The sequence below is a fragment of the Sturnira hondurensis genome, unplaced genomic scaffold (assembly GCF_014824575.4).
Source record: "Sturnira hondurensis isolate 20B ecotype Veracruz unplaced genomic scaffold, ASM1482457v3 Scaffold0008761, whole genome shotgun sequence".
NCBI classification, from domain to species: domain Eukaryota; kingdom Metazoa; phylum Chordata; class Mammalia; order Chiroptera; family Phyllostomidae; genus Sturnira; species Sturnira hondurensis.
The window spans coordinates 3,614,264-3,627,696 of record NW_028081392.1 but is presented as its reverse complement, the minus strand read 5'-3'; the positions used below and the strand labels follow the sequence as shown (position 1 = coordinate 3,627,696).

Here is a 13,433-nt window from a genome sequence, read left to right as displayed (position 1 = left end):
TTTCTACATAGGCCATGCTACTAAGACAGGGAGTGAAGGCAATTCTACCTAACACACAGAAACAAACACAAAGAGGCCATCAAATTGATGAGACAAAGAAATATGGCCCAAATGAAAGAATAGAACAAAACCCCAGAAAAAGAACTAAGCAAGACAGAGATAGCCAACCTGTCAGATGCAGACACAAAACACTGGCAATCGGGATGCTCATAGAATTCATTTACTAGAGGCAAAAAAATAAACAAAGAAATGAAGGTTATACTAAGTCAAATAAAGAAAAAATCCACAGGAAACCAACAGAGAAGGGAAGGAAGCCAAGATTCAAACATAAGGAAATAGTCAACCAGAACAGAAAAAAAGAAACAAGGATTCAGAGAAATGAGGACAGTCTTTCAAAACTTCTAGGACATCTCCAAACGTGCCAGTATCTGAATCATAGAAATGCCAGGAGAAGGAGAAGAGGAAGAGCAAAAAATTGAAAACATAGTTGAAAAAATAATGAAAAAACTTCCTTAATTTGGTAAAGGAAATAGACATACAAGTTCAGGAAGGACAGACAACCCCAAGCAAGTTGGACCCAAAGAGGAATACACCAAGTCACATCATAATTAAAATGCCAAAGGTTAAAGATAAAAAGAGAACCTTAAAAGCAGCAAGAGAAAAGTATAAAGTTATCTACAATGGAATTCCCATAAGACTATTCGCTGATTTCTCAAAAGAAATTTTGTGGGTAAGAAGTGTTCAAAGTGATGAAAGGCAAGGACCTACAACACAAATTACTCTATACAGCAAAGCTATCACTTAGAATGGAAGGGCGGATAAAGTGCTTCCCAGACAAGGTAAAGCTAAAGGAGTTCATTATCACCAAGCCATTATTACATGAAACGTTAAAGGTACTTATTTATGAAAAAGAAGATCAGCCCTGGCTGGTGTAGCTCAGTGGATTGAGCGCGGACCTGCGAACCAGACGATCGCGGTTCGATTCCCAGTCAGGGCACATGCCTGGGTTGCAGGCCAGTTCCCTGCAGGCCAACTCCCAGCAGGGGACGCACGAAAGGCAACCATACATTGATGTTTCTCTCCCTCTCTCCTTCCCTTCCCCTCGAGAAAGATAAATAAAAAAAAAAAAGAAGATCAAAACCATGAATATTAAAAAGGCAACAAATTCACAACTATCAACAACTGAATCTAAAAAAAGAAGAAAAAAACCTAAGCAAACAACCAGAACAGGGACAGAATCATAGGTATGGAGATCATTTTCAGGGTTATCAGCTGGGAGGGGGGAGGGAGAGAATGAGGGAAGTGGTGCAGGGATTAGAAGCATAATTGGTAGGTACAAAATAGACAGGGGGTTGTTATACTAGCATGCAAAATTGAGAAACCAAAGAACTTACTTACATGCACAACCCATGGACATGAACTAAGGGGGTAACTGCTGGAGGGAACAGAGGTATTAGACAGAGGCAGACAAAGAGGGAAAAATTGGGACAACTGTAATCGCATAATCAGTAAAATATATTTTAAAAAAACATTTGAACTATTTATTTTTAAAGGAGGTAATATTCTTGTATTTCAAATTGTTTAGTCAAAAAACTTATACAGTTTTTCAAACTTGCACTTTAGGGCTCAAAGAGTAAAACACAGTTTATTTTGCTACATCAAGCTTTAAGGAATTCAAGAAAACCTAACCCATCTGAATTTGATTCTCTTGCTATGCTTTGTTTTCAAGTGACCCCTCCTGGATGAATTGATAGAAACAAATTTCTTTAAAAGACCATTTTCTGGTATTATCCATTGGTTACCTAGTACATTGTTTCACACATTATGCTACAAAATTGACACCAGTATTACTAACCTTCAGTGTTTTTGGAGTTCTGGTTACATACTAAATAGCCTCACTAATTAAGAACTAGATATAACTCAGAGGAAAAAAGATTTCATTCTGTCACAGAGATCTTTGTAAATTCACTCGTTTTAAGAAAATTCCCCCACCAAATAAGCAATTCATTCATTTATATACTTATAAATGAATTTATATCTAAATGTAAACATATATTTAGACATAAATATAAATATATATACAAAAAGATATACTGAGGTATAAATCTTTTTTTAAGAAAAGAAAGCACTGGCTGCTGTCGCTCAGTGGATTGAGTGCTGACCTGCAAAACATGGGGTCACTGGCTCGATTCCCAGTCGGGGCACATGTCTGGGTTGCAGGCCAGGTCCTAGGTAGAGGGTGCATGAGAGACAGACAACCACACACTGATGTTTCTCTCCCTGTCTACCTCCCTCCCTTCCCCTCTAAAAATAAATAAATGAAACCTTTTTTAAAAAAAGAAAAGAAAAATACTGACCACAGGGTCTTAGTAAAATATTACTGTTCACATAATAGTACATTTATTCTGAAGGAACTTTCCCCATAGACAAATGAAACCCAGGGTCCTTATAACTTTTATCAAATCTAGCTTTAAAGCCTAGGTATAGAAATCATTTCTCTCTATATACCTCAGAGACCAAGCATTTACCCTGGATAATCAGCAACCCATCAGGCAGCAGTACTCTGGACCAGACCAAGGGTCACAAAGTCCGGACCTCTAAAGATAACATCTTGATCCAAGTTGTTTCAACTCCTGAGCTCTTAAGGTGGCATGAACCCCTGGCTACTTTCCCATGAAACCAGAGGGAGGGACCCTGGAGCAGACCTCAGAATTGTCCTCAGACCTGTATACCTCACCTGTGACCAATCAGCTCCCAGTATGACCCTGAAACCCTAACTCACGGTGTCTCGTGATTGTGCCCTATATAACCTGCAACCTACACACCATATGGGGAGTTTGGGCTTTTGAGCATTAGTCTCCCGTTCTCCTGGGTGGCACCATTTACAATAAAATAGCCAATCTTTCTCCACCATATTTCTCCGGTTTAGTGTTTGGCTCTGCTGGCACCAGGTGGAAGAACTCTTTGTTTGGTAACACAAATGCAAGAAACAGTATTACAGTTAAAGTTCACTATAGTCACAAAAACAAAAATGCAACCTAGGAGTGCATCTCTTGCCTCTACTGTCCTCCAGTACTGGATTTATTTCCCATACAAGCTCACTCCACATAAACAAGAAAAATGCAAGGTCCAAAAACCATGAAGTATTTTCAGGTAAGGTTCTATCAACTCGTATGAATAGGTAAGAATTTACAACTAATACATGAAATCATTTTGTACCAATGAGTACTACAAACATCCTTAAAATATCTTTAAAGAGTTAAGAATTCAAAAATTTAGAGCCCGTTATATTGCTATAAAGTAATTACTTAAGAGGCACTAAGAGTTACTCAACTGATCTCCTGGATTTGAGCAATGATAATTGAGATAAAACGTGCACATACTGTATGGAGACTTTGGCTGGGCCTTGAGGAATGAGGATTTGAGTAGGGAAATTGTCTTCATAAATATTTTTTATGCACACTATAGGGAACTTTTGCTGAGGGAATGACATCATCTCCCTCCCTCTATAAGGTCCTGGGAGAGTTGGTGATTAGTGTCCCTCAACATCCATCCACTCCCTCACACATAAAATGTCCATTGGCTCACAGGCCCACCCACACCCACTCACTAGCATGCAACAACACATGGATGAGAAATGAAAATATATACAAGTTGAAGCAAAATCCCCACCTCTGATAAAATAATCAGCTCACTAGTGGTTATATAGGACCAGAGTATTCTCAAAACTGATATCTGGACTTTTTGGAGAAAGTCTCTTCTACTGGGCTCATGAGACTTTGGCTTGGGGTTAAGTAACACCATCTTCCTTGTTACTTTAAGATGGCCTGTGTGAGAAATAAATTCAATGCCAGAGGACAATAGAGGCAAGATATGTACTCGAAGAGTAAGTCATATCTTGCTGGACTTCCCAGTTATATTAGTAATTGATAGGCTTAGAGATGGTTCCACTAGTGATGTACCACCTTAGCCTCTAGAAGGCAAGTAGCCAAATAACCACTTCAGTATCATTTCTGGTCATTCCTAATTTTGTGAGTGATCAATGATCACATGGGCTGCCTTCATATTTATTACCCTTTATTTGCAAGTAACAGCAAAATAACAAGGCTTACTAAGAACAAAATGTGGCTTGCTGACAAAATAGTGAGAACCTGTTACTATAATAACCAAACTGATATACCTTGAGAAGGTAGGAATTTCTTACATGATAATTGCTATACATGTATTTTCTTATTCTATTCTAGAGAATATGTTGTAATCGCCATGCACACAATCATTGAAAGCAAAAATGTAAAACTCAAATGTTCTTGTGTCAAAAGCTAATTACACTGCTCTTCTAGATGAACAGATTTTTTAAAAGCAACTGTGTGAAGCCACAAGTACAAGAAAGTACAAAAACATCAGAAATAAAACATGTGAGGGCAAGAACTTTAAATCTGCCTTAGAAAACATTCAAAACATACCTTCTTCAAGTACTATGTGAAACTTCAGTTTGTAAGATCACTTCAGTGAAATAAGCCTTCCAAATCTTTAAATCCAAAAGTTGAAGAGAAATTTTCACCTCAGCCAGTTACTATTATAGAGGAAGAAGAGCCTAATAATTCAGTGACTTAACCAGTACCAACACTATGACAGAGGTAGCCAAAGCAATCTTTGAAATAAGCATTTATTTAGCATTACAGAAGTGTAGAACGGAGACTGCAGGAAAAATCTAGCAACTGACTCTGATGAAAAATTATTGTTCCTGGAAAACAAAAAACTTTAAAAGCTATTTAAATTTGTAATAAAGGTCCACAATCCTTTTGTTGAATCATTGGGGCAAGAAATGCTTTGAGGGCCAGAATTTATGGGATTCAGAAATTTATTGACTTGAGGAAGGTAAAACAGGATACATACTACGTATCTACCCAGACAGATTTCACGCAGCACGCCATTAACAACAGACTCATATTTCGAGAGCAAAACACATACTTTTCTGTCAGACAAATATTACAGACTCATATAAATTCAAGCTTTGCTATAAAATTAATTCATTTCAAACTGTTTAAAATCTTCCAGTTTTCAGAGCTTTTGGGATTTCAGAAGTATAGATGAAAAGACTATAACCTATAAAAAAATCATAATACTTATTCCACAAAGTTCCAGATTTACTTAGTATCTCAGAGGTACAGTCTGTAATGGTGATATTTACCCACACAGCACTCAGACAAATTATGTATTCAATGCATATGAAGTTTCTCAAGTTTAAAATCAAGAGTCCTAATATACATGTTCAGTGTAGAAAAGTTGGAAAAGAAACACATATACACACACAAAAAAGAATAAAGTAAACAAAAACAGGCATAATCCTTTCACCTTGAGAAACTACTAATAAATTTTTGGTGTCTTAAATTTTCAGATTCTTTTTATACATATTAATATAAAAATTAGAATTAAAATCTCTATAGCTGTAGTGTAGATTTTTTGTTTTTATCTTCCTGTGTGCCTGGAATGCCCTTTCAACTTGAGGACTTTGGTCTTTCATAACTTCTGAAAAATTCTGTCACCATCTCTTCCAATATGGCCTCTCTACCAACTACACTATTTCCTCTTTTTGAAACTCACAGTTAGATGAAGTCGGTGCCTCTCAATTTACATTCATATCTCTTAATTTCTCTTTATTTCTTTGTGCTACATCTGGGTAAATTACTCAGTACCATCTTTCAATTTGCTAATTTTTCCTTCAAATGTGTCTGGCCTAAAGTTTACTCTTTTTGTTTTAACTTCAATAACTCCGTTTTTTCTTTTCCATAGCCATTTACTTCATATCTACCTATTTTGGATTCATAACATGTTGTTTCTTAATGGCTATTCCTTCTCTTATCTTTATTAAAGATCTTTAAAATGCTTATTTTGAAATTGCTCTAATAACTCAATTAGATTTTAAGTGAATTTATCTCCCGGTGTTTGTGTTTACTTTCTCAGTAATTGTCTTCCTCATATACTTGCAGGCTCAGACTTTCCCTTCCTTTTCCTGAGGTAGGCCACCCCCCTTCCAGAGCCCAGTACCTCCAAACTCAGTGCTCTTGTACTAGGTGATAGCGGAGGCATTACATTTCCCAGGGCTGAGCCATCTGGCAGCTCAGCCACTTGTGTCACCACTTCAGGTCCACGGTTTTTTAAAGCAACAGACTGAAGCAGAGGATTTCAGCCCTCTTTTCATCCAGCCCCAGCCCAGCTCCCAATTTCATTCAGAATATCTATTCAGTTGGCCAAAATGTCTGTTTAGTTTTTTCTGTAAAAGACACACTTTATATTTTCAGCAATAACTTTATTTATTTAGATATGTTGAGTATGTTGGCTTTCGTCCACTATTGGCTTCTAGTGGGTAGAGGCCCGAGGTGCTGTAAACACCTTCCAATGCATAAGACAGCCCCACAGCAAAGAATTATTTGGCAATGTCAATAGCACCAAGAAACTTCACTTTTGATATGTTCAATCAGTCACAGCACCTTCTCTGCACTCTGCACAAACCTTTTTTTTGCATCTCGGCTGTGTTTTTACTTTTCTTGAAATAATAAAGCATAATACACCAAAGTTGTGTATTTTCTTCCATCTTCAGTATCAAAATGCCTGCACAAAAATTCACCAATTTTGATAAACCACTTTTGATATGTTCAATCAGTCACAGCACCTTCTCTGCACTCTGCACAAACCTTTTTTTTGCATCTCGGCTGTGTTTTTACTTTTCTTGAAATAATAAAGCATAATACACCAAAGTTGTGTATTTTCTTCCATCTTCAGTATCAAAATGCCTGCACAAAAATTCACCAATTTTGATAAGCATTTTTTAAATGCACACTGATATGACAGCTGTCACAATACAAGCTAACAACATTGTTTCGATTGAAGTTAAATAAAACTAAGCACTACTAGAGCCATCACACAGAAAAAAACATAAAAGACTTTTTTGGCTGACCCAGTAACTCCAGTTTCTCTGCAGAGAGTTACTTCTATCATCTGAACCCAGAATCTAACTGCCTATTTCCTTTCCATGTTAGTCCCTGGAAATATTTATCTGTTCTTGAGTACACCTACATTTTTTCATTTTCTTTTAAAATATGTAATTGCTGCATGTGGAGCAGAGTGGGGAACCAAAACCAGAGAAACAGTATCATAATAATAACATTTACTGAAGACTTACTATGTGCCAATTTTTTAACTTTCTCATAAAATCCTCTCAACAATCTTTTGACATAGGCACTATTACTGTACCCATTTCACTGGTAAGAAAGCAGAGGCATGGTATTGATCAGTAAGCAATTTCCTAAAGTTACCAGTTAATAAGAACCAAGAGTCATACCAAATGTCGGAGTCCAGAGACCATGCTCTTAACCACTGCTTTACTGGCTTCCATCCTGACCAGAAAGCTCTTTAAAATTTTTATTTTCTCTTTTAAAAAATAAGATATTTTATTTATTCATTTTTAGAGAGAGGGGAGGGAGGGAGTAAGGGAGAGAGAAACATCGATTGAGAGAGGACCAGGAATCGGTTACCTCTCATACCACCAAAGCTGCAACCTGGGCATGTGCCCTGCCCAGGAATCAAACCCACAACCTTTTATTTTGGGGGACGATGCCCAACCAACTGAGCCACACTACTCAGGGTAGATTCTCAATTTTTTCCTTTCCTACTTAACCATGAACATTTTGCACACAGGCAGGATTTTTTAACTGATGAAAGGGAAGTGAAGACATATTCTTGGTAGAAAGTGGCATATCAGCCTCATGTTCTATTTAGCCTAGGCATAAATCTAAAATCAGAAATATAGTTTTCAATGCCTCTCTTTTTCTTAGAGCCTTTCCCACTTCCCCTGGGCTCCAGGCACTTCATGCTTACCCTCAGACACCCAGGACCATCCCTGCAGGCTTTCCTTGGCTCTCCACCAGCCTCACTGTGATCTAGCATATAATGCCCAGGAAAGGATCTAAGGCATTCATACAAAATACCTCAGGAGACTTTTGTTTTCCACTTTCTTTCATAGCCCAAAGACTAAATCTTAAAGGATTAAATTTGTGAATATAAGTGAACACATGCAATATCATCCAAAAAGAGGCAATTTAATTTTAGGCTATATTATTAAAAATATAAGGTCTAAAAAAGTGAAGGTTATCAGTCCCATTCTATGCTATGCTGATAATTCATTCAACTAAAGATCAGGCACTGTGCAAGAACACACTAAGAACACACAATCACTCTCTTTTCCAATCTTAATCTATTCTCTCATTTAATCCTCACAAAGATCACTCCAAGAACAGTATGCTCATTTTATAAGAAAGTTATCTTCCACAGAATTTTCTGAAAGAGAAATAAATATGTTTTAGAAGCAGTTAGAGAAGCTGTTGCTTGTTTACTTAAGATACTAACAGATGATTTTTCCTAAGATACTAACAGATGATGGTTTAGTATGCAATTTTAAAATGTGGGGTTTTCAATGAGATAGGAGTCTATGGAAGTGAAATGGTTAGCAAGCAATCATTTCAGAAAAGCTCAGTATTTGCTGATTGGAAAATTATAGTTTACTATAATTTTAATTATAGTAAATTTCCTTTTTAATATTATCGAAAGTCATGACCTACAATAATCTTTAATTGCTAATATCAGAAAAAGTTATGATTACAGATCTCAAGATTGAATCCTTTCTAACATTAACTTTAGAACTTACAAATATTTGCTATGATGAATAAGTAGAGCTATGCCTGAAAAAGATTAGGCAGAGCCTGAGACTGGAAGTAGAGACACTAAGTTAGGAAACCAATACAAAGTCCAAGCAAGATGAAGCCTAAACTTTAGTTGTAGCAGCAGAAACTGAAAAGAAAAAGCATTTAGGAGACATTACTGAAGAAGATCAACTTTGATAATTCTATGTAGATGGAAAAAATGAATCAAGTAACTAGGTTCCAAACTTTGGGAGAAAGATAAATTAGTGGGGCCATTACTAGATGCAGGAACCATGGATGAAGGTGCAGATTAAGAAACGGATGGATTTAGTTTGATATGTATGACTTTGAAGTGTCAGCAAGCCACTCAGAAGGAGATATTCAGCAAAGAGTAAAATTAGGGTCTGAGGGCTAAAGGATATAGAGATAGAAAAATCACACATATTAAATCATCCAATACAAAACCTGGACTCCATACACCTTCTGCTGTATGTCTCCAAGAAGCAGCTCCCTCCCATTTCTACCTGGAAACAAGCTTTCCCATAACACCAGCCACCCTACTTCTTATCCTCCTCCAGAATCCTTAGGTAGCATTTTACCAACCGCCACTCATTTACATCAGGAGAATGGAACCTGGGTCTTACTTCTCTATATATAGGTACCTAATGTTTAGCACCATGCCACAAATAGCAGTCACTTAAAATACTGATTGAAAGAACAGACTTGACACGTGCTGAACAAGCCTTGGGAGAAACTCTATCCTCTGAGCAATGACCGCTAAAGAAATGAACTTAGATGAGATTTCCAAAGGACAGAAAAGAAAACTAATCTTCATGGAATATCTTAATCTAGAGAGCAGTTCCTGAAGTTCCTGAAGTCAGTTCCTGACTTCTTTCAGCCCTAAATACCTCAGCTATAACACAGGGATCGCTACTCCTACCTCACAAATTGCTGGGAAGATTAAATAAATTAGCACATGGAAAACACCTAGTATCCTGTCTCACACTGTTAAAGTTTGGTCTTTTTTGTGCCCCCAACCCAACATGAAATCATGTTAGAGCCTGCTTATTTCTTTGCAACTTCAGTAACTGCCATACCCTGAAAAGCAATCCAGCTTAGAAAATAATGGCTATTTGAGAAAGGGAGGGTAGACTTGTCAGATGCTCTCCCTAGAACAGGGGTGTCAAACTTGTTTTCACTGGGGGCCACATCAACCCAGTGGTTGCCTTCAAAGGGCTGAATGTAGAGCTCCTTGCCCCTAGTTAAAGAGTAGTTACATTTATACAGTCCTAAAATTATATTCAGCCCTTTGAAGGCAACCTCAAGGCTGATGTGGCCCCTGGTGAAAATGAGTTTGCCACCCCTGCCCTAGAGCATAGTTTTTTCAATCTCAACATTATTGTCAAACCTGACTGAATAATTCTTTGTTGTAGATGGCTTCCCACTATAGGGTGTTTAGCAGCATCCTTGAACTCCACCCACTGGGTGCCTCCACCAAAGTGTCTCCAGACATTGCCAAATGTGCCCCAATTGAAAACCACTATTACAGAGCTAACTGAAATTCCCACAGAGGCCTAAATCCTTTCCCTGATATCTGCAAATATACTCATAAGTTTATTTATTCCTCACTGAATGATCTATACATTAAACTATGCTCAGGCCTTCTAAGCCATTAAAAGTTAAGCAAAACTGGTAGCTAGCCCCTGAACTGTCAAACAAGTCATCATAGATAATGCATGCAGTCTTGAGGCAGGATAGTCAGAAGGGAGGAAACTCTGGAGGTGCCCCAGGACTAAGATAAAGGACACTGATATAAGACAGAGACCCTGTTCTAAGACTGGTTGTTCCTGATTTCTGGAAAAGTGCTGAATCATGTTGACTCACGAATGCACCTGCACAGAAGATGCTACAGGACCCCTGTTTCATTATAATAGCATTAATAATAAATAAACATTGTGCAACCACCCTCCCTGGGGCCAATCAAGGAAAATCATAGGAGACGGCATGCACAGTAGCTTTAAAATAATATAACCACTTGTACATGCACAATAAAAGACTGCCAAAACTAGCCAGGAAATATCTGCCCTATGAGAACAGAAGCCCTCCAGTCCCTGAGGTCAGTCTCTGCTGGGAGCTGGCCCGCTCCCATGTTCTGTGGAGTGTACTACTGCTTGATAAATTTGCTCTCTCTTTCTGCTATAAACTCTCTGTGTGTCCAGTTCAATTCTTTGTCCACAATCACCAAGAACCTGGTTACCTGTGCCCACCTGTGACAGGCTAACCACTCAATGCATTATCACACTATGACCTTAAAGCCAAACTAATACAATGAAAGTAGGAGCAGCCAATTCCAAAAGGTCTTCACACGAAAGTAAGAGAATTGTCCCAGTACTCAAGTGTCTAACCTCTTAACTTCAAGTCTACAGATGGCCCTAAGTAGATAATATATAAAATGAGTTTTGGTTACCTAAAGACTTCCAAGTTTGAAATAGACACTAATGACATACAAAATATATATATATATTACAAAATACAATATGTAAGAATTATTTTGTATCATATGCCCACATATTACAGCAACATAAAAGTTATGTATATTAACAACAAAAAAGAAAAACAGAAGCAAAAGTAGTACAAAAACAAAACTGAGTTAACAATTCACTAGGGTTTTGGGATAAATTGCTTGATGTTAGTAAGTATAGCATGGTAATTGAGAGTACAGACTTTGAATCAGACTAACTGGATTAAAACCCTAACCCCATCACTTATTAGATAGGTGATTTGATGAATTACTTTACTTCTCTGTGCTTGTTTCCTCCTCAGTAAAATGGAGATAATTACAGTATCTATCTTACAGGGTTGTTGCAGGATTGAATGAGTTAAAATAAGTGCTGAAACAGTGCCTAGCACAAACATACTTATTAAGCATTGTTTATCATTATTTTTAATGATGCATAAGAACAGAGAAGTATATACCTTGAGTGGCTTATGAAAGTGGGCACAGTAAAGTCAAACAATAAACACCTAATTATTTCCCTTGGGTGTCATTCTTCTTATCTGTAATATAGGAAAGCACTTTGAAAATGATGAGGATAAAGGAAAATCTAAGGGCAGAGTGTTTAGAAGGATGGTAGGGAAAAGTTGCATCTCTCTTCGAGTTTAATAAAGGACACTTTGTGGAGGAGGTGCCTTTTAAGGAAATATTCTAATAATGGGCAGACTAGGGAAAGGACATGCCTTGCAAGTCTCTGCTCTTACAAGATAAGTGTGACTCAAAAGCCCTTGAAAATCACTCCAATGATTTTCAACCTATTTAATCTCAGGGCACACATAAGATAATTACTAAAATTCTGCAGCACGCCAAAAAATATACTTTTTGTCAATCTGACAAAAAAATATGTATAATTTTGATTCTTTCATAACAGATGGATAGTGTGTTTTAAAAATCTAAAGGAAAAGAGGTCAGTCCCCCTGACTATTCAGGTATTATGTTCTAAGAATTCTGTGGCACACAAGGCAGGCACATGGGTTGAAATTGCTGCTTTACTCTGTAGTTTGAAAGCTTAAAGTAAAAATAGAATATCCTGAATTGTTAAGTTTAATTTCTTCGTACACGACAGAAACACTAACCCTCTGAAGGTAGAAGAAATACATTAAAGGAACTGGCAGGGATTTGGGCCCCTGACCTTTTTTCAGTTATGAATGATTCATTCTTTGGGATGTAAAGATGGGTAGTGCTGGAAGAAATGAGATTTGCCTTGTATAATCAAGAGTGTCCCAATAATTTTAAATCAAGTTGGTATGTTTATTTGTAGTGGGAAAAATCACTGCTTTCCAATAAACATTTCAAAACCATCAAGGTCTGTGCCACGCTGAACTCTGTATTAAGAAATATTTGACAATTTCTTGTATATAAGTTGCAACATCAATCACATGTGAAGTAGGTGTTAGTCACAGAACTATCCTCACTACTTCCAAAACGTGCAAAGAAAAAAAGAAAAACCAGCCTTTCCTATCCATTCTGCAGACTGCCGCCCACGCAAAGTTTTGGAGGTGGGGACTAGGTTCCAGGCCCATAGACTGCAAAAGTGCCAGCATTCAGACAGTGTTAGAAAAGGTAGACCAAGTCGCCCTTCTGCGACACTTTACGAAAAATCCCCAGGAATTCTGTCTTCGCCCCAGGGCAGAGCAGTTGCTGAGCCTCCTCCTGGTTACCCTCAGGAAACTGGAGCTTGCTGCCTGCGGCTTTGGCTGAATTTGGTCCTCCTGAGTATCACCAGCCCAGCGGAGGACTCCCGCGTGGCGCCCCCAGCCCGCCTGCCACCGGCTCGCCCCGCCCCCACTCGGCTGGCGCTCTCATTGGCCAAGGGCGGCCGGAACTGCTTCGGTGAGAAGGCGACTCCGCCAAACTGGGCGGGCACCAGCGAGAGGTCACAGCCACGTGGCCGGCTCTCTGAAGACAGGGACATGCGTGTGGGCCTCACGCCGGCAGCAAGGTCACTACTCAGCGCCAGGACAGTGCAATCACAGAAAGACACTGGCTAGAGACATGCGCCGTCACCCTCCACCCTATGCAAGGTAGCGCTCACCTCAGCGCTCGCGGCGCCTCAACCTTAGGTTTCTTGGGTTTTGGCTCCTCAGCGGCCGCCATCTTCGCGCTCCCACCACCTTAGGATTCAGCGTGCGCCCCACCCCTTCGGCTTTCTGGCCCCGCCCCCGCCTCCGCCTCCGCCT

General features: G+C 38.6%; 1 protein-coding gene across 2 annotated transcripts in view; it reads right to left on the bottom strand.

The window, feature by feature from the left end:
* ADK (adenosine kinase) overlaps nt 1-13,411 on the bottom strand; it is a 594,334-nt gene extending 580,923 nt beyond the window's left edge. For both annotated transcript variants that reach the window (XM_037055967.1, XM_037055969.1), the window contains exon 1: nt 13,289-13,411. In XM_037055967.1, coding sequence (XP_036911862.1) covers nt 13,289-13,350 — 62 coding nt within the window. In that variant the 5' untranslated portion in view covers nt 13,351-13,411. The remainder of the gene's footprint in view (nt 1-13,288) is intronic.
* Between the last annotated feature and the right edge of the window lie 22 nt (nt 13,412-13,433).